Source organism: Rhinopithecus bieti, unplaced genomic scaffold, assembly GCF_001698545.2.
Source record: "Rhinopithecus bieti isolate Rb0 unplaced genomic scaffold, ASM169854v2 scaffold_63069, whole genome shotgun sequence".
Classification (NCBI taxonomy): domain Eukaryota; kingdom Metazoa; phylum Chordata; class Mammalia; order Primates; family Cercopithecidae; genus Rhinopithecus; species Rhinopithecus bieti.
Window position 1 is genome coordinate 44,561 of NW_016823949.1, and position 21,943 is coordinate 66,503.

The following is a 21,943-nucleotide window of genomic DNA, read 5'->3' on the forward strand; positions in this document are numbered from 1 at the left end:
TTTGATAGGCACCTCCTTTACATTTCTAAATTAAATGCATTCAATGTTTCTATTATTATGACTATTCAAATATACTTGTAGCCAAGCCCTATACCGTGAGCCACATTCATCACCTTTTTCCTACAATTTCTTTTCTTTTGAGTTGTTACCTAATTTTAAAATTTGTTTTCTAAGTACTTTATTATTAATACTAAGTACTATTTTGTTCCAACTTTTTTTTTATTTCTTTTTGAGACAGAGTCTCACTCTGTCACTCAGGCTGGAGTATAGTGGCAGGATCTTGGGTCACCGCAACCTCTGCCTCCCAAGCTCAACTGATCCTCCCACCTCAGCCTCCTGAGTAGCTGGGATTACTACTGCTAAGCTGCTAAGCCTGGCTAATTTTTTGTACTTTTAGTACAGATGGGATTTTGTCATGTTGGCCAGGCTGGTCTGGAACTCCTGACCTCAAGTAATCCACCCACCTTGGCCTCCCAAAGTACTGGGATTACAGGCGTGAACCACGGCAACCGGCCTTGTTCCAACTTTTTCCAAGAGTTTAAATTTCAACACTTTAAAAATACTTTAAAATACTTAAAAAAAAGAAAACGCCAGGTTATCTATTTTTTATTTTCCTACCTCTCTCCCTCTTCTTTCTTTTCTTCTCTTTTAAAAAAGTATAGCTATTGGAGATCTCAATCCATTTGCTCAAATTTGGACTGTTAGTCCTCTATACATCCTACACAGTTGTCTTCTTAGGATTTCCCTTTACCATTATCCTAAGAAATTCACATATTTCCTGTATTAGATAAGAGCCTTTGATTCCTAGATCCCATGATTTCTTCTTTATTGATTTATTTCCTGGTTTTCTTGGAACATCTGCTTCATTTCCGAGAAAAGGTACAAAGAAGATGTGTCTAAAAATTCCTTTATCCTAACACTTGAGTGACAGTTTGGCTGGGTAAGAATTCTAGGTTAGTATATTTAAGAGACTGATTCAATTTTTTTGATGTGTGACAGCTTTTAAATCTCACTGTTCCCTCTTCCCCTTCCCACCTCACATCTGGGTGACAAGAGAGCCTTGGTGGTCCATCTTTTGGCAATGGTAGCAAGTTCAAACCATGCACAGGAAACCTCAACCTGGTCCAATCCTCTAAACATCATGAAAACTCCAGGCCAGGTCTCCTTCCCCTTCATTCTCAAGTCATTTGCAGTCCTGCTTGGAGTCATCTTTCTCCCGAGAAAGGCGGGAGAAAGATGACTTTATATGAGTAATATATGAGTAATATGAGTAATATACCTTTCCATACCTTCTTGGTACGTGGATGGCATAATCAGTGTTGAAACCCAGGACAACTCTTGAATGGGAGTCCATTTTGACTCTGCAAAATCAGTGTTCTCCAGAATTCTGAATATATTTTTCTCCCCACCACATTCTACCTTCTGTAGTTGTTCTTCAGAAGTCCAATGCCATTGATATTCTTGATTGCTTATTGCAACTGATTTTTTTTCTCTGGAAAACTAATAAATTTCTCTATCTTGAGGATTTAAAAATTATATAATGTTGTAACTTGGTGTGGTTTTTTTTTCATTTATTGGGGTGAGCGCAATTTGCACTGTCCAAATTTGGCTCTCAGTATCTCTGTTCATATTCAGAATTCGAATGGCTCTTTCAGTAAATATACTCATGAACATTTTTAATTCCAGGAAAATTTCTAGCTTTGTGTGTTTAATAATTTTCCTTCTGTTTATAATGTCTGAACTACTGTTTTTTAGATGTTAGAATCATTGGACTCATCTTCTAATTATTTTTCTTGTTAAAATAACAACTTTATTGAGATATAATTCACATGCCATAAAACTCACCCCTTTTTTTTTTTGAGACGGAGTCTCGTTCTCTCGCCTAGGCTAGAGTGCAATAGTGCGATCTTGGCTCACTACAGCCTCTGCCTCCCAGGTTCAAGCAATTCTCCTGCCTCAAAAATTCCGAGTAGCTGGGATTAGAGGTGCACACCACCAAGCCCGGCTAATTTTTTGTATTTTAGTAGAGACAGGGTTTCACCATGTTGCCCAGGCTGGTCTCGATCTCTTAGGCTTAGGCAATCCACCCACCTCGGCCTCCCAAAGTGCTAGGATTACAGGCACAAGCCACCGTGCCTGGCAAAAATGTACCCTTTTAAAGTGTACAATCAGTGGGTTTTTTTGTAGACTTATGGAGTTGTGTCCCGACTGACACTATTTCTATCCTTTATCTTCTCTTTCATGTTTGTTCAACTTTTTGGAATATTTCCTTAAATTTATCATCCAATTCTACAGAATGTTTTCTGATTTCATATTTTATTTTTTAATGAATTTTTTGTTCTGAATGCTTTTATAGGAGACTGCACTTGTTTCATGGACACAATATTTTTTCATCATCCTGAGGATATTAATGAAACTGGCTTTTAAAAGATTTCTTTTCTTGTATTGTTGCCCTTCAAGTTTCTTTTATTTAGTATCTATTACTTTAAATGTTTACTTAAAATGTCTGGTAATTCTTGAATGTTCAAGAATGAGGTACCAAAATGGCATCATAACTGGGGCATAGGAAGAAGTGGATTTCACTGAAGAGTATTTAGACGGGGACCAGGCCATACTAACAGAACGCAGATTCCACAGTCTTCTCCTGGGCACAGAAGTTTCCAAAAGAGGAATCCTTTAATCTTCTAGTTGGAGTGTATTTGCCTGAATGCATAATGGGTCTGGGGATTTCACATCAAAATATACAGACTTTCACTTAATTCCCTTTCCTCCCCGGCCACTGATAGTTTTCAGTACAGTATCCTTGAATCCAGACCCTCTGCTTCAATGTCTTAGACTACCAGGGTGGGAAGAAGCAGTTTCCTGGCCACAGTGTGTTAAGGAAAGGGTCAAAGAAAGCATCTAACTGTTACTTTTGAAGATTCCAAAACATCTTATTTTACATATTTCCTCCAGGAATATGTAATACCTCTAATTCCTGAACCTTTAGCCTGAATTAGTTTGTTTCTTGGTTTGTCTCTACTCTAGACACCTAGTTTTCAGCTTTTTTTTTTTTTTTTTTTTTTTTAAGATCTGTTAGGTCAATTATAATTCATTAATCTACCTTCCAGATTCCAAACTTTCATTAATTATCTCTTGGCAGCTGAGGTCTCTTCTTTGAACCTATGGCTTTACAACATTTTTATGCCTTTATTAATATTTTAGTAGGGTTTCAGAAAAGAGAAATGTGTATTCAATCTTCAACATTAAATATAAAGTCCATAATTAATTTTTCAATGTGTTATAAAGTTACTAGATTCCAAGGTAGAATTAAAACAATAAATCATAGGTTAACTAGAATTCTGTGGGCTGCTCAAAACTTGGCCCATCACAGTGTTTTATTATGAGAAAAAGTATTTCAAATTTCAAATATCAGCAAATGAACTTTTAGAATACAAGCAGTTTGTAAGTTAGAGACAATTTATTTTCTATTTCCTTATACCTTTCACATGTCAACTTGATAAACCTAGTAATCAAGGACATTTCTCATATATTTAAACTATGATTTTAGAAAATGCTGATTATGGTTAAATGGTATTTTCTCTAAATAGAGTACAAAACCCATCCAACAAGCATTTGAGACATTCAACAATTATTTGAACCTGTATTATCTTTGAAACTGTATTCCAAGCATGAGAGAGGAAGATAAAAGATAGTGCTAATTTTCAATGGCTTTAGAGTCATTTTCCTCTTTTTCAAGAGTTAAAGACAGACAAAAACAATTACACTGTGGTTTTGAGTCTTTTGACAGAAGTATACAGAGTGCCACAGAACTACCAGGATAGAACAAGTCACCTAGAAAAAGAGAAGTCAGAAGAGGCTTCCCAGGAGAAATGGCTCTTGAATTTATTTTTGAAAAAGTTAATAAGGCAAAGAAGGGAGAGGAAGAAGGAGAGAAAAGCATTTCCTGAGCACCTCCTATGTTCTTTTGCACTGCATTCTAGGAAATATTCCTCTAGTCTATTTTCTAGCTCACTAATTTTAGTTGAATTAATTCCAATTAGACTCCTTGGTTAAGTTTTTAATTTGATAATATTTTTGTTCCCAGGGACTATAATTTTTTTCATAGCAGCCTGCTATATTATGGATTCAGTGGCCTCTTGTATCTAGAGATACTTAGTTTTGTGCCATTTCCTCAAATGTTAGTTCTGTTTGTTGCATTTGTTGCCTCTTTTCCATGGAACTGGTTTTCTTCAAAAGTCTGGATATTCCTGGTTGCCTTATTCATGTCTCTGAGAATCTGTTTATATGGCAGTAAGTAAAAATTCTGAAACAGTGGCTTGCTTCTGGAGATTTCGGAAGAGTGATGAGACATTCTGGGAACTTGTGTTCTAGGTGGGGATGTCCTGTATTTTTTACATACTGTAGGTTACATGGGGGCACTGCCCTGTCTGGCCAGTGTCCACAGTGGAAGTCTGCTGTATCAGAAGTCTCACGGTTCAGAGAGCCATACTAACTTTATTATGGAGTTAACAAACAGAAGAACTGACTACCTCTTTTACTTTTTTCTTCCTCTGCTATCCTTGTGGCAATATGCAGTTACTTCAGACTCTCCTCTGTTTATCAACTCTGCCCCAACATTTGACTCTTAAGAGCCAGCCCCCCTGATAGTTCACTTTGCTTAGGAGTAATTCTCAGGGTTTTCTCCTGGCAGCAGGCACTGGTAGCTGCCAGAGTTTCCAGTATGAGAAGGGGACAATGACAAAGGGACCAGATATTTCAAATGTAGTTCTTAATCCATCACCTTGACAATTCCTTCAAGATCTCTCTTTTTGTTTTTTTTTGAGACGAAGTCTCGCTCTTGTCCCCCAGGCTGGAGTGCAATGGCACAATCTTGGCTCACTGTAACCTCCGCCTCCCGGGTTCAAGTGATTATCTTGTCTCAGCCTCCCAAGTAGCTGGGATTACAGGCGCCTGCCACCATGCCCAGCTAATTTTTGTATTATTAGTAGAGACGGGGTTTCAACATTTTGGCCAGGCTGGTGTAGAACTCCTGACCTCAAGTCATCCACCTGCCTCGGCCTCTCAAAGTGCTGGGATTACAGGCGTGAGCCACGGCGCCTGGCCAAGATCTCTTTTATTACAGTCTTTTGTATTTACTGATCAAGGATTTAGAGTATTTCTAGGATACTTTTATCTCTGCAGTGTTTTTTTATTTTATTTTATTTTTTTGCTCTTGATATGTTCATCAATTTTGTCTCATTTGCTTTTAAGAATTCCTCTGTATTTCCAATGTGCTGGTGGCATCCTTGTTTTCAAAATAACTTTGATTATGCCAAGATGTAGATGGCTCACCAATTTCTATCTCCAGCCCTCCATATCCAACTACCTGGTGGATATTGCTACTTAGCCATCTTAAATGCACTCATAACTTAATATACTAAAACTGAATTTTAGTCTTTTCCTCAAACCAGTTTTTCTTTCAGTGAATGACACTACCTTGTATCCAGTTATACAAGCCAGAAATAGTAGTCATCTTTGACACCTCCATCTCCTTCACTCTTCATTTGCCAAATCCTGTCTCATTACCTCAAATAGTCATCACATCAGCACCCTTTTTTCCATCTCCAATGTCACCACCCTAGAAGGCGCCATTATTTCTCCACTAAACTACTTGAACAGCCTATTAACTACACTCCTGATTCTTTCCAGTCCTTCTTCCACACTGCAGCTAAAGTGATCATATCATTCTCTATTAAAATGACTTCAATGACTTTCTGCTGCTCCAAATATAAACATTAATATATCTGATATGGAAGACAAAGCTATTCAGGGCCTCAAACTGGTTGTCTAATCCTGTCTTATACTCACATTTCCTCCTACTCTCTGTACTGCAGTCATACCGGCCTTCTTCAGTTACTCAACGCATAATGCTTAGTCCCATGTTAGAGCTTCCCTCTGCCTGAATTTCTCTCTACTCATCTCTGCATAGTTAATTTCTACTCTCCTTCAGATCTCAATTCAATTACCATTTCCTCATGGAAGTCTTCCCTAATTTCTCTCAATAAACTCAAATTAATCACACTCAAGTCAATCCCTTTTATAGTACTTATCACAAGTAATTTCACATTTACTGGCATGTGCTTAAAGGCTTTAAGGATGAGATCTATAGCACAGTGAGAAGGATTCACTTTGGAGTAGGAAAAAGACACCTCTTCCACTGAGATGGGAAGATGAGGACAGATACAGATGGATGCTTATGTTTGGAGGAAAGACAGAAAGCTGAGGGAGTTCACATCTGACAGTCTTACCTGATACTAGTTCACTATTTGATGAACTACTATCAACCTGGAGGTCATCAGTAACTGATTCCTAAGTGAAATAAGAATTAAAGCTATAGCAAAATTATGAGATTGACCATTTCTATATTATAATCTTGTACATTGATTTATTTTAGAAAAATGAAAACATCAACTTTGTATTTGTTTCATATATATAATACATTCATTCAGTTTATTGTTCAGATGTAATCTGATATTTAATATTAAACCTAAAAATAAATATTAAACTATAATACTATGAACATATCTTGTAATCAACAATACGCTAGTCAACTAACTACTGTGGGATGACAGCAAATAGAAGACAGAGGTGAATGTTTTTCTGGTTGCCTAGTGGGGAGGGGCTTTTTTTCCATCTATAGAGGCAAATATATAAATCAAAAGAAAAGACTAGTAAGTCTAAAATACTAGAAATAAAATTAAAGGCAAGTAAACAAATATGGAAACACTGATTATATATGTGTGTAGAAAAGAATAACTATCTTTAATATTTAATGGACATTTAACAAAAAAGTACAAATGGCCAATAATTTGAGAAAAAAAGTATCAACTTCCCCAGCATTCAAGAAATGAAAAGTAAAAACCATGTTACTTTTCATCTATCTATCTATCTATTTCACATATACACACACACATATATATAAAAGTCTCAGGTAAGATGGTGCTGATTTATCAACATGAATAAAAAAACTTGAAGCATGATCTCCTGTGATCCACTACAAAGTATTTATCTTAGGGTAACAATGTGAGGTACACAAAAAATTTCTGTAACAGAATGTCTGGATATCAATAACAGCAAAACCTAGGAAACAATCTCAATTTCCCAACCACAGGGAAACAGTAATACAAATTACAGTATATCTATCTACAAGACAAAACACTATGAAGACACTAAAAGTCATATTTTTGAAGACTAATGTATGGGAATATACAATAAGACAACTTGTAATTTTTTTTCAAGCACAGGAAAAAAGGAACAGAAACATATAACAATTTGAAGAAACTTTCAAAGCTCTATTTTTTCATAGTATAAATACTCTACAAGGACTACTTTACACTGTTAAAACATGGGCTAAAAGCCTTTTTAAAAAATGTCTTGTGTTGAAACTGCCTTCCCCCAAAAACATGTTATAAAGAAATATTAAGTTAAAAAAAAAATAGAACTTGGCCAGGTGCGATGGCTCATGCCTGTAATCCCAGCACTCTGGGAGGCCTAGGTGGGTGGATCACTTGAGGTCAGGAGTTTGAGACCAGCCTGGCCAACCTGGAGAAATCCCCTCTATACAAAAATTAGCTGGGTGGTGGTACGCGCCTGTAATCACAGCTACTCAGGAGGTTGGAGCAGGAGAATCGCTTGAACCCAAGAGGCGGAGGCTGCAGTCAGTGAGCCAAGACTGTGCCACCGCACTCCAGCCTGGGTGACAGAGCAAGACTATGTCTCCAGAAAAAAAAAAGGAACTTGACTATGAAGTTTAATGTTAAAGTCAGATGAGTTACAAGCAATTTTTAAAATCTGAGTTTCCCTAAATTAGTGCTGTACAGCTTTAAAATATAGTACAGAATTCATATTAAATACAGCATATCAAGAAGTTATAAACTATTCTAATGAATAAACATTAGAATGCTCTGTAACATATTAAACCCTTAGTAATGAATGTTTCCAGATGTTAACAGAAAATCAAATGGAAAACATGAAAAAAGGAGTTATTAAGTAACATTTTGTATTTGTCATACAGAAAATTCACCAATTATGGACGTTTCTCCAAAACGTGTTAAGGGAAAGAGAAAACAAAAATGCATGACTATGAATCTACCCAAGTCAGAAATTCAAGGCCCTGTCTAAATACACATCAGTATTTGTAAAAATATTGGCGAGCTATCTAACATCCACTGAACAAGGCCCATTTTATTATTTCATCCGGAGATAACATCAGGTACTGATAGTCTCTACACTAAGTGTATCCAAGGAATAAAAGAGAAACATACATACACTCAACGGTGCAATCTTCTCATCCTGGGTGTCTTCACTAGACCTATTTTCTTGCAGACTTTTCTCTCCTGTAACTCTTAAGCGAGGGCTAACAAACAACATAATTAGTTTGCACCGTCTGGATTTGGCTCTCCACATCTAAACAGTTCAGACTATTTAGAATCTGAAAGGCTCTTCAGGGACATCTTTAGGAAGAAGTAAGGACCAGAGTGGTGACTTGCACCAAAACCCAAATGCAGTGTAATAATCTTACAGCTCAGCGACCAATTTATCTCACTTCCTTTTACGTAAATTGGCGAGCCTTCCCCTTTTTAAAAATAAATCTTCCTGAAGTCAAATTTTGGGGTCCATGTTCTTAGAAGAGCAAAATCAGAGTACTGTATTTGTTTTGTTCATTGACTGTTAGAATAAAAGGCTACTAGCAGAAAATCCGGCTGGAAGTTTTCTGAGGCAGCCAGCGAGGGTGGGGCTGTTATTGGAGCCTACATACCTGGGCAGCCCAGAGCCACTACTTCCCTGCCTGCTCCACTCTGCTTTCTCTGCAATCTTCGACAAGCCGTGCACCTTGCCTTTTCTCGTCGAACCTGAGAGAGGGCGGCACGTTTCAGGGCAAGACACCCACCCACCGTCTTGAGGGGGTCCTGGGCCCGAGGCCTAGCACCGCCGCCCGCCCCAGGTACCATCCCGCAGAGCAGCTTGGCTGAGCTTACGGTGGGCGAGCCTTGAGCCTGTACCTGGTGGGGCCTCCGCCTTCGCGGGAGAGCCTAGGTCTGGCGTCGGGGTGAGATTGAGCCTCTGACCCGCCCGCTTTTTGCGGGTATAGACCCGTAGCGGCCACATTGCTATCCCACCCTACCCCCAGGCCTCGGGTGCCTCTGGACCCTCGATGGCCTGCCTTCCTGAGGATCAGGGCTAAGTCGCAGGGAGTCAGCGTCCAGGCGAGGCCGGCAGAGCAGCCCCACAGCAACTAACCCAGCGAAAGCAAAAGCCCCAGAGCTGGAGCCGCTGGGCCTCGCTCCCGCCTTTTTAGCTCTGTGAGGCCGCGCAGAGGCTTCTGGGAAAACGGAGGAACGCGGCAGCCGTCCAGCCCTCCTGTAGGGGCGCCGTGGTTACTGGGCCGCTGGCGCAGGCTCCCTGAACTCTAGCGAAACGGGAATTTTTTGAAAAAAACTTCTTTCTCGTCCTGAAAAAGGTTTAATTCAGCCCCTCCTCGGTCTGAGCACTTAAGTTTCCCCTGTGGCTGCATGCTTAATTCAATTGGGCATGAAGGAGTAAAGGCCTTCCCTCCTTTGGGTGGGCCCAACACTTCCTCTGAGCGAACTCTCCCTATCACCACTGCATAAGGCCTTAGTAATGGAGTTTTAGACCACCAGCACAGGCAGTCTTGTGAGGGGTCAGCCTCGGTGCAGGAAGGTCACAAAGAGGACTGAATGCACCTTAAAGTAAGGAGGAGCTTCTATCAACTTCAGTCCCCTGGGCCTCCAACTTACTGGGAGGCTGTGGTAATTAAGAGTCTAACCAAGCCTCTGAAGATCCCGGGCTCTAGGAGGCTGCTTCCGGACGACAGAGTCCCTTAGCCTGTGTCCAGGAGCCATCTCTAGACATTTGGGCATCCTTATTGTTAAGGTAGAAGATTCCATAGGGACTCTCCTCCTTGTGCCCTGGGCCTCAACTTGTTGCTGCACCAGACCAATCAGTTTCTTCTTCTTCTTCTTTTTTTTTTTTTTTCTTTTGAGACAGGGTCTGGCTTGGCACCCAGGCTGGAGGGAGTGGTACAATCACAGCTCAATGCAGCCTCAAACTCTGGGCTCAAGTGATCCTCCCACCTCAGTCTCCTGAGTAGCTAAGACTACAGGCACATGCCACCATGCCCAGCTAATTTTTTAATTTTTTTGAAGAGATGGGATCTTGCTATGTTATCCCAGCTGGTCTTGAACTCTTGGCCTCACATGATCTTCCTGCCTTGGCCTCCCAAAGTGTTGGGACTACAGGTGTGAGCCACCTTGCCCAGCCTTGGTTCAACTTTTATGTAACAAAATTGTGAGTTGTTTTTCAGTTGCCATGAACCCTCAGGTCATGTAACCTGAGCATGCCTAGATGAACCAAGCATGCAGCCACAGGGGAAACCAAGTGCTCAGATCAAGGAGGAGGGACTGAATTAAGAAGCAGATATGCCATGGCAGGATCCAACCAGGTTGAGCTCTGGCTTCATCGCATAGCAGGATCCAGTCAGATCATGCCTCCCAGCATCACCTCATTACAAGATCCAATCAGATCACGTCTCATTACCCTATGCTTATAAAAACCAACCCAAACCCCAGCTTAGGAAGACAGATTTGAGGATTTCCTCCTGTCTCCTTGCCAACCCACTTGCAATAAAGCTTTTCTTTTCCCAAAAGTCAGTGCCATGGTATTAGCCTCTACATTCATCAGGCCATGAGCCCATTGATTGCTCGGTAACAAACTCTTCTGCTCTGACAATTAGAGACATGTTGGAATTACCTCCCTTTCTCTCCATACCCTAGGCTGAACCATCTGGCAACATCAGATGAGCATACTATGCATGTAACAATAACCATCTTTTACTCTAAAAGTGGAAATATTTCATAACATTTAAAATGCAGTTTGAAGAGATAAAACTGTGAAAAGCTCAAAGATTTTTCTGTAACACCTCAATATTGTATGTGCAAATATAAGCACATATATATCCACAGTATTTTTGTAATATAATCACTCCGAATATTTTATTTAAAATCTGCTCATAGAAACATTTGTGATAATCAATTTACTAGATAATTAATAATCAAAATCTAGCTTTCTAAAGAACAGATGGTAGGCATTCTTGCCTGGTTTTACCTAGTGTTTTGAGTCGCTGAATCAATATTTACTGAACACCTTAATCTGTATTAAGCACTGTGGTAGGTCCTGGAGATACAGAAGTGAATCAGAAATGGCCCTTCAGTTAAGGATCTCACAGCCTTGCTGCAGTATAAAGCAATTATCGTCTTTCAACATCCTGTCTTTAGTCATGTCCATAATATGCTGGCAGGCAGTCTCTAGTTTAAAGCCAGGCCTTTATGCTCCCCCCTCTCCCTTTGGGGGCTGTTGTGAAAAAACTCAGAGTTCTTAAATGACATTTGGGAGGTCTAGAGTCTGGGGTGCCTTAGGCCCAGAAATGGAAGAAACATTGCAAAATGAAAATAGGTTAAACCAAAAGCTGGTCTGCCATTTGGTGGTCCTGGTCCCTAGAACTCTGTCTCACTATACTCAATTACATTCACTGATGTGTCATCAAGTAATTCCCATAGGTTTGTGGGAATTAATATATCGGGTTTCAAAACCAGAAATAAACTTTGATATGATTTCTTTAGCCAAAAGGGTCCTTAGAGATGATCTAGATGCCCTCTCATTTTGCCACTGAGGAAACCAGAGTGTAGGGAAGCTATTTAAAACAGATGATTGGCATAGGGAACATGGTTCTCCTGGCATCTGGCTGCTGCACCTGTCATACTCCCGTTCTTCCTAACACATGGCTAGGAGAAAAGTAGGGGGAGCAAAGACAGGAGCTTGAATTCCTTGGTAGCAAGGGGAAGTGAAGGAACTAGAGACAGACTTGGTCTCTTTGATACTTCACCTGGAGTCAACCTATAAAGGGGGAAGAAACGTGTCTTCTACAAAAGGATGAGGTAGGGCAGACATATCTCAAATTCAGTCGTCTATCTCCCCCTACTCCAGTTCCAAAGCTGCAAACACAGTGCAAGCGTTCAGTCATGAGTGTTCAAACTTCTTCCATTTCCCCATTGCACTGCTTCCATACCTAGACCCAGAACTCAGTAATCAGCATTTCAGTTCAACACATGGTGGATGTGACTAGGCTTAGAACAGTCATGGAGATACTAACTTCCATGGGAAAACAAATGTCAAAGAGATTTCTGAATAAATCTTTTGGGAAAACAGCCAGTTTGTGGGTTTGAGATTCCCCGGAGCCCAAAGGAAATCTTTTTGAATGATGTTTTCTTATGGAGTAACCCACTGAGCATCTTTATGGTGCTATCCATGAACTATGGGAGTCCAACTGCAAATGAGTTTATTTTTGCTTGGATGACAAGAATGGAATAAATTACAGTGATAGAGGAAATGTACCTTCAGGTATTGCAGTCTTAATGCTATGCAACATATGAAAAAGGACCAAGGGGATTTTCCTTCAATACGCATTTCTTTAGCATCTGCTATCAGCCAGAGCTGCACTGGGCCTAAAACTTCAAGCAACTCAGTCTAAGTGGGGGGTGGGGCAAAAGGACCATCAACCAATCAACCACGTGGAAAGCTTCTCAGAGCAAAGGATGCTGGAATCTGAGTTTTAAAAGATGAGTGGTAGGAGTTAGGGGACTTAGAGGAAAGGGCATTCTAGGAGAAAGGGACTATATGTGTAAAGGCATGTAGGCACAAGAAAGTATGATGCTTTTAGGAAACTACAAAAAGTAGTGAGTATGATTGGAGCCGAGGCTCCATGGACGAGGGAATAGAAGAGATGCTAGTCCTTGTGTGCTGAACCAGCGAGTTTGAAGTTTATCCTGGAAACTATGGGAAGTCACTGAAGGACTATTAAGCAGGAAAGTGGCATAACTAGATTTTGGAAGGAATAGAAGAGATGGGAATAGAAGAGATGCTAGTCCTTGTGTGCTGAACCAGCGAGTTTGAAGTTTATCCTGGAAACTATGGGAAGTCACTGAAGGACTATTAAGCAGGAAAGTGGCATAACTAGATTTTCAATTTAGAAAGATTGCCCTGGCTGAAATGTGGATGGCGAAATTTGAGGATGCTGGAGTGGAAACATGAAGGCTAGTTAATAAAGCATTGTAATATTCCAGACAAGAGATAAGGGTGGCACAAACTACACTAATAGCTGTGACAATAGGGAGGGATGGATGATAGCAAACATATGGAGAAGGCAGAATCTGCATATCTTGGACACAGCAGAATTCATCATTTTAAGAAATCGTATCCATTATTCTGAATATGAGTAAAAGACATGGAAATGGTATTTTAAAGGCCACCATAATGGAAAATTTGAAGACAGTTATTTGTTATGTATTCATAAAAATGATTTAAATCCAGGCGATATCTGACAATAGCAAAAATTCCAACAGTGGCTTGGGCAAAGGAGCTCTTCTCTGGATGGACCATAAGTTCTTGGAGTTTGTGGAATGTTAACAGAGGACGTAGAATACGGATGTAAAGTATACTGATTGGTAATGTAGCTTGATACTATGTTTATCATAAGCACTAACTGTGATTGATAATTACCAAATGTATTCACATAAGGGGATTATATTATATAAATATATAAAATAGTAATTATAAGCAACTTTGAGAAATGAAAATCTTTTATTTTTTACAAAATTTTCATAAATGCATTTTATATTTAATATACATGCTATTAACAAAGCAACTGAAAATGTAATTACAGTTAAGGTACTTTTATGCATATTTAAAAAGTAATATTTTAATCCCCTCAATTTTAAAATTGAAAGTAGAATAAGTAATTCTTCAAAAAATATCCATTTTCCCCATGCAACTGTTGCAGTGATTTAACAAGGTAAATTAGAATAATCAGTCAAATGAATGTTTAAAAGCCACTGTCACCACATGAAACCCTTTCCATTTGGGACCAAGTTTAGAAATGCTCATATTTCAAATATTTATCTACTGCTTCTGTGTTACAACCAATAATGTGTTCTAACTGAAGAGTTTCTCATTTGGGGTACTGACCTTACTTGAATGCTAACCCACTTCTTATTGCAGTTAATTGTAAATTCACAGAAAGTGTTTTCTAGCATACTTGAGAGGAAATTCAGACTACTAGGATCCCTTTTTCTTTTCATGTAAATGCTTCCTTAAAATTAAAACCGGCAAGGAAATACAGCCAATTTATAGTTTACCAATTTTATATATAGTTATTCATTATTTTTTTTCCTGAGATATTAAGCACATTTGTAAGTAGTCTGTTTTCATGCAAAAATATATTTTCCCATTCTTTACATTCATTTTAAAGTATTTTATATTTTAAATAACTATATCACATTTGTGCTTCATACATTTGGAAAATAAAGGATATTTCATTTTCTTTACTGCAGAAAAAGGAAAGGTTATTGGTTCTTTAATAGGTAATACAATCAAATTAAGTGCTGATTTCAAATTGCTAAAACATTATCTGATTGTAAAAAATTCCAATGGAAAGTTCTATTTTTTTCTCATACTTGTAGTTTTAACTACATTTAGAATGAAAGCATGACTTGTGTAAATGAAGGAGACATAAAATGTTTAATCCTTGGATTTCTGAGTTTGTGAGTTCCTAATACATGGGGTTAGGCCTACATACTATACCTGACCAGAGTCTCCTCTCCCATTTGCAAGGAAAGTCTCAATATTATATAAAGACATCTTCCACAGCAAAAGGAAAAACAGATTTGGTATATATTTTATAATATACACAAAAAGATCTGTTTGCATAATATGAGAATTACTAATACATTTGAATAACAGATAAAAAGGCCAAACATTTAAGAACGTATTTACACTTAAGGAACTGATTCTCTATTATACTTCTGGCTTAAATAGGATCCGATGCCCAATATGAATGTGACTATCACAAGTACAACACCTTTTTCTATCTTTGTTAATGAGAAATATAAATTTTTTTCTCCTCCAGAATAAAGTTGGGAAATCTGAAGCAAGAAGGATTTTTCCATTGATACATAGGGTTTCATTTCTCATTTCTTACAAAATTAAGTGGCATTAAACAGAGAAATAGATAAATGTACATGCAATATATTTAGGGTACACTATTTACTTTTCTTAGCACATCTCAACTAACCCATTTATTGGCCCAAGTGTGATGATTTCCACATAGACCTGGAAATCTAGAAATATAAGGTCTTTTAAGTGGCAAAAAGAAGAAATTTTTTTTTTTTTTTTTTTTTTTTTGAGATGGAGTATCGTTCTGTGGCCCAGGCTGGAGTGCAGTGGCACGATCTCGACTTACTGCAAGCTCCGCCTCCCGGGTTCACACCATTCTCCTGCCTCAGCCTCCCGAGTAGCTGGGACTACAGGCGCCCACCACCACAACTGGCTAATTTTTGTATTTTTTTAGTAGAGACGGGGTTTCACCGTGTTAGCCAGGATGGTCTCAATCTCCTGACCTTGTGATCTGCCCGCCTTGGCCTCCCAAAGTGCTGGGATTACAGGCGTGAGCCACTGTGCCTGGCCAAAAAGAGGAAATCTTAAGTTGTCCATAATCAGTCATATTTATTATAAAGTATAAATAAAACAAAATAAGTTTTAAATTGTTTATGTCACATTGTCTAAAATTCTTTTGGGCTTAAAGTCAACTATGAAATTTTAGTTGAGTAGGAGGACAATGAGAAACAGCTTCTTTTTTTCTTGTTATTGGAATGTAAGCAACTTGCCCTTAAAATAGTATGAATATCCAGTTCAGGTAACAATTTTCACTTTTAATTAGTCAAATATATATTAAATATAAAAATCTAATGCTATACAGATGTGACTTTGGACATTTTAAGTATTAGCTTATTCAGAAACGCCTTTAAAAATCAATGTGTATAGAACTAGCTCATTTCTTAAATGTCAAATTTAGAAGTGCAACAGTGGGTCTTCAGAGAGAATGTGCCCAAGAAAGACTGGATAAAAAGACTGAGTAAATACATCAAATGAAACTGTGATTCACTTTTGACAAGACTGAAATAGAAGTATATAATCACTGATGCATATTTATTCAATAGGCCCATGAGATTATGTGGTTTTTAACTAACAGCATTTATTTTTGCAAACTGCTTGGCACTGTTCCAAGGGAAAGGAGCTTCTAGACTACAAACACTGAGCACATATATTTTAAATTAACATATGAATTGCATATGGATCGTTCATATGCTGTTAGAGTCCTGTCTCTACAGAAGAAAAACACCTTCCTGGGATCCATTCCTTTTTCAGAGGCACAAACTATAGCTTGGAACTTAATTGCTGTCCATGATATCTGGACTTTAGTTATATGAAATTGTTGACACCCCAATACAGGGTGGGTCTAAATACATAATGCAAGAAAGGAGGTTTTAGTGGGTAAACTTGGGCACTTCTAAAGATTTTAAGAATGGAATTATGCCATTAGGTGGTATTTCTTTGTCTATGGACTTAAAAAGTTTTCTTGGGGCATTTTAAAGAGGTTTATCAAAGTTATATTGTTGAAAAACTATTTTCCCTGGAAATAATATCCCCTCCTTCCCACCTTCTGCCTTGATATTCTTACTGGAAAAAAGTGAAATTGTTCAGAATTACAACCATATAGGGTTTCCAGGCATAGCGTGAGCACATTGGGAATGGAAAACTAGAAGACCCCAGCAAGGAATATAGGTACATTAATTGCTGCCTACCCTGAGAAATAACTCTGAGTTTCTTCTCCCAAGTCTTCCTCAAGGATCCATTCATTGTAGAGTCAACAGATGTCTTTTAGAATTCATTATGATAAGAAGTCCATGAACATATACATACTATCCTTGAATAGTTTTCCATTATATTTTTTCTAGATAGTTCCTGAATATTTTAATGAGCTTAATAAATGAGAAAATGTATTGAAAAGTCTTTGTAAGTTACTATATAAATATGACATGTGTTTTAATAATATCTGAATTTGGCTGTGAACAGTGGCTCATGCCTGTAATCCTAGCACTTAGGGAGGCCAAGGCGGGAGGATCCCTTGAGCTCAGGAGCTTGAGACCAGCCTGAACAAAATCTCTAAAAAAAAGATTTTCTATTAGCCAGGTGTGGTGGCATGCACCTGTAGTCTCAGCTACTTGGGAGGTGAGACAGGAGGATTGCTTGAACCCAGGAGATGGAGACTGCAATGAGCCATTATTGAGCCACTGCACTCCTTTGAGACAGAGCAGACCCTGTCTCAAAACAAAAAGAAAAAAAAAAAGAATTTCTGAATTTGCATTTTTAATGAATGAAAGTAAAACCAGAGAGAAAACTTTCACATATGACAATATGGATTGTCATGTTTAAAGAATCTGAAGTTACATAGACTATGAGTTATCATGTTTTGTTTTAGCATGATTCTGTACACCTAGCTTTAATTTTTGAAGTCTGATTTAATTGTGATTTTGACAATCAGTTATTGAATGAGGTAGTCCACACTGCCTAGATATTTACTGCATCTGGTTACTATTTCACAAATAATTAAGTACAATATATCACTTACGTTTTTCCTTTATGTTTAATAGGAGTTCTGTGAACATTGAGAATATATTACTTTTAGTGGTACACAGTTCTTGAGACAATGTCTTGATTTTTACATTGCCATTTGTGATATTTTTAGCAGCCCACTACAATATCATTTTAATAATAAAAATAAAGTGTACTCATTGATGATAGAGAAAATATTGTTAAAGACCTCTTGGGACAGGAAAAGGCTCAGTCATAAAATCAGATGCTTATTCATTTTCAGATGTGTCATTTTGACTCATTACTTTCAAGAATAACTATAATATTGCTACACAGTCCATTATACTGAGAAGAACTTTCCTTGAACTTCACATGGAGATTGAGTAAAGCTCTTCTATTTGTTTTTTGAAGTATTCTCTCAGCTCAGGTCTCTTAGCTTTTAGTGTTGGTGTCAGCAAGCCATTTTGAACTGAGAACATGTCAGAATGGATGTGAATGGCTTTAACCTAAAAACCAAATGCAGAATACATCTTTAACAGGAATAGAACACTGTATTTATAGTATACATGGTAAAAAGCAAACAGGCATATGAGAATAGATATATTGACATACAGACATTATGCTAAGTCAAAATTATGTTGAGAACACTTCAACCCATTTTACGTATCTAAAAGCCAACTTTTTTCCTTCCTATTCATTCATTTAGCCAGTCAACAGAAATGAATTAGTTGCTTACTCTATGCCAGGCACTGAGGATACAAAGAGGAACCATGAATGCCTCTGCCCTTAGGGAGTGCACATTCACATTCAGTAGTGGAGACAAAGAAACACTGGGCAATTATCAGTATGGTATGCATGGGATAAAGGGCACCCATCTCAGGCATAGGAGGGGAGAGGGAGAGGCAGTCAAGGAAGACTTCCCAAATCAGATGGATGTTAAATAATGGGTTATAGTTAACCAGCAAAGGGGAAAAAGTGGGTGGAGAAGGGCATTATAGGCAGAGGCAACCCCGAAACAAAGCCATGGGAGTGAGAAATGGCAGAGTGTGAAAAAGGAACTCTAAGTGGTTTCTGGTTACATAAGAGGCAAAGAGTGTGAGGGATGAAGCTAAAGTGGTAGATGAGCCAATTTATGGAGGAGCTCAAATTTTATTCCAAATACAACAGTAAGATACTGAAGATTTTTAGTTAGGGCAGTGGTATGACTGAATACACATTTTGGAAAGATCTCTCCAAGAGAAATGGGAAGATTGTTTTTGAGGGGATTTCTACTTTGATATCCAATTTAAATAGCTGGAAATCTTGCCTAAAGATGGGCATCATCTTTATGGTATCATCTATGGCTAAAGATAGGTATCACCTTAAATAGTTGGAAATCTTGGCTAGAGATATGTATCATCAAGTGTTTCAAAATCAGATATGGTTATTGTAAAAAGGGTTTTGTTTGAAAACTCTCTCGGTGTGCTTGGTATTCAAAGAAGCACAGATTCAGTAAGGAATAGGGCTGCTGTTCTTTGTATCCTATAGAATATACTTTTTTCCGAATTTGTTGTTACCAAACATAAACCATCCTAGGAGACCCAATATTTATTGGAAACAGATCCCAGGGGAGACGTTTTCAAACCATAGTGCGCTGAGAACTAGGTGATCTGCAGAGGCCACTGCCGGGGATGGTGAAGTGGGGTTTAGATAGGGAAGGGTGGAAAGGAGATGGAGAAGGGTGGGAGGATGAGGTGAGGTGCTTAGGAGTAAGAGTGTGTGTGTAGAAGCTCTGGCTCAAGCCCTAAACCAACCTGAGTAGCACTGCTCTTATGTTTTGTGCATGCTCAATTTTTATATAAGATGTCATCTAAGTTCTACTTAAGTTAGTTTAGAAATCACCATTTGATGACAAAATTAATTAGTCTAAAGAAAACATTAACACAATCGAAATCAAATTTAATCTCAGTTACAGGGATTTAATGTAGTAGTAACTAACCTTTACTGTCAAAATGAAAAACTGAAAAATTGACAGTGCTAATATCCTTAAATTTTCAAAAAAAAATTTCTCTTTCTGTAGAAGCACTATCACACAAAGACTTCTGGTAAGTGCAAACCATCTATCCAACTTCTTTTGTTATTAAAATTAATACTATGCTTTTAAAAAGGAGATACAAATGCCAAGATATAATTTATCAGTGTTGTAGCCTGGGTTTCAGCTTGTCTGCATTCCTAACAGCATGTGGAGAACATTGTGTAATTGGGACAAGAGTCTATGTTCAGTATGAGAACTTGGGGTGAATATCTTTGAAAAGCCAGCAGTGACAAGCAGAAACTACTAAAAAAATACAGTACTGGAAATATAGATTTCATAAGGAGAGGTATATAATGTCATTTATATGGTTAAGTAGAAATGTAAAAGAAAACATTATGATCTTTGGAAGAAAGAACTGCATCAACAGGTAGCTTTGGAATATCTGCCGAGCCAGCTACCTCTTCAAACCTAAATGGCTGAGTGGGACATCTGCAGCTCCATGTGGCTGTCTGCAAACTAGTTCTGCCTGAGAAGAGGCTGTATCATTAAATACAGCCTTGCAGAAGATCAAGCAATATGGCAGCCTGCTCTAGGATCACCTTTCAGTCCCTTAGTGAGCAGGTCAGAGCGGCACTGCTGCTAGGCTGCCAGTCCCTGGTCTGATCTGACCTACGGCCCTTGGACTATTTAAATCCTTCTATGAAAATACCTATACGACCTGCTTGAGTGACTAAAAACTATAGGCAGTAAGTGGAAAAAAAATGAGTCAGCCAGTTGTTTAACTGACAGTGACTTTAACTGTGGGCCACAAACCTATAGTTTCTTTCAGAAGTGAATCAATGATAAAGCACATGTTCATTTTTTATAATTATTATTTTCTCATAAAGCCAAACTGTCCAATTGTGAACTTGTAAAAAACAGGTGTGAGAGTCCTTATTCTCTCTTTATGCCAAACACTTCATGCAACTGGAATTGCCATTTTTTAATTAGCAAAGTTTTTGTTGGGAAAAGAAAAAAGGAGATGGCTAATGTTAGCTTGCCTTCCTGAAACCATACTCTTTTCACTGACAAGAGATGTTACAGGATTTTTAAAAATAATTCAGAAATATTGTAACATTTAAATATGGCATTGGAATAAAATTTCTCAAAATTGTCCATTTATGCCAACTCATAAAAGCACAAACTTTCATAATTTTAGAAAGACATAGTGTTTTAAGTTTTCAATGGTCTTAATGAAATCCTTTAACACAATACTGCTTATAGATAATAAATATAGAATGAATAATTTAGGACAGGAGAGATAAAATTAAAAAAATTACATGAGTTAAGGAAATGTTCATTTTTTATTTAAAGGCAAATTGGTTAGGTAAGTGTTCATTTCAATGACAGGAAATACAATAAAATATTTTTAGTAAGTGCTTAATTAGTCAGAAATTAAAAAATCTATCAAGTGTCAAAGTTCACATTATATTGCCTATGCAAATTAATAAGGCATATCAATGTCAAACAAATGGTTAATCATGGTTAAGTATGCTCAAATACTTCCCAGCCACCTGTCTACTCATTAAAACATATCTTCCAAAGATCTCCATAAATTAATAATGGTTGGCCTAGTTCTAGGAATTGTCTGTTCTTGGAAATTAAATTACATCAATTGTTTTTCTAATTCAAAGTTTAATTCAGATCAACCAAGTCCAGTAAGTCTGAACTCCTAAAGTTTTGGTAAATGACTTAACTTTTGTTATTTGTGTGTGTGTGTGTGTGTGTGTGTGTTTAATTAGAATTATGCTTTAATTGGCCATTCATTTTTGAGGAAGAGGGAAAAGGACAAGATGACAATGGATTATGGATTAACTGAAATAATTTATATTAGGCTTTGGATCACAACTGAGAGCACACCCTCCTCAGGCATGAGGCCTGGTTTTTGCTTTCCTGTGGTCAGCTGAGGGCACACACTGGCTGTTGTGGGGAGAATGCCATAGACCAACAAAGAGGAGAATGAGAACAGAGAAAATCAAAAGCCCACAGCCTTGGCAATAAAACTAAAGGCCTCTGAGATCCCACATGACTTCCCTGTATTTGAGGTTACCATGGTGAGGGCAGATTATTAGAGCAGAAACTCTACGAAAGGCATGTGGAAAGTCAAGAACATGTCTCCTCTCAGTGAAAGCTCTAACCAGAGCAATGGTTAACACTGGAAACTTAACCAAAGGTCCCTTTTAAGCATAATCTTAAGAGTTGGTATTTTTTTCCATGAAGAGGAATCTGGGAGTCATATACTCTGTGTGCCCTGGGGCAGGTCCCGCATCCAAACACCAGCAGGGGGCGTGCAGGCCTTGTGAATGCACCAGGATGTCGGCGGGAACTGAAGCTTAGGCTGCA

The 21,943-nt window shown here is 38.1% G+C and overlaps 2 protein-coding genes across 8 annotated transcripts in view; both read right to left on the reverse strand.

The window, feature by feature from the left end:
- The window catches only part of MEIKIN (meiotic kinetochore factor), a gene marked incomplete at its 3' end in the record, with an annotated part of 34,340 nt that extends 24,999 nt beyond the window's left edge, over positions 1 to 9,341 (reverse strand). Inside the window, exons 1-4 of the mRNA XM_017862079.1 lie at positions 9,045 to 9,341; positions 8,801 to 8,894; positions 8,311 to 8,398; positions 6,291 to 6,351 (exon numbers count right to left, since the gene is read on the reverse strand). Of these exons, the coding sequence (XP_017717568.1) occupies positions 6,291 to 6,351; positions 8,311 to 8,398; positions 8,801 to 8,894; positions 9,045 to 9,150 (349 nt within the window). The remainder of the gene's footprint in view (positions 1 to 6,290; positions 6,352 to 8,310; positions 8,399 to 8,800; positions 8,895 to 9,044) is intronic.
- Positions 9,342 to 13,679: 4,338 nt separating this feature from the next.
- Positions 13,680 to 21,943, reverse strand: part of ACSL6 (acyl-CoA synthetase long chain family member 6) — a 62,829-nt gene continuing 54,565 nt past the window's right edge. For all 7 annotated transcript variants that reach the window (XM_017862086.1, XM_017862089.1, XM_017862084.1 and 4 more), the window contains one exon: positions 13,680 to 18,053. In XM_017862086.1, coding sequence (XP_017717575.1) covers positions 17,916 to 18,053 — 138 coding nt within the window. In that variant the 3' untranslated portion in view covers positions 13,680 to 17,915. The remainder of the gene's footprint in view (positions 18,054 to 21,943) is intronic.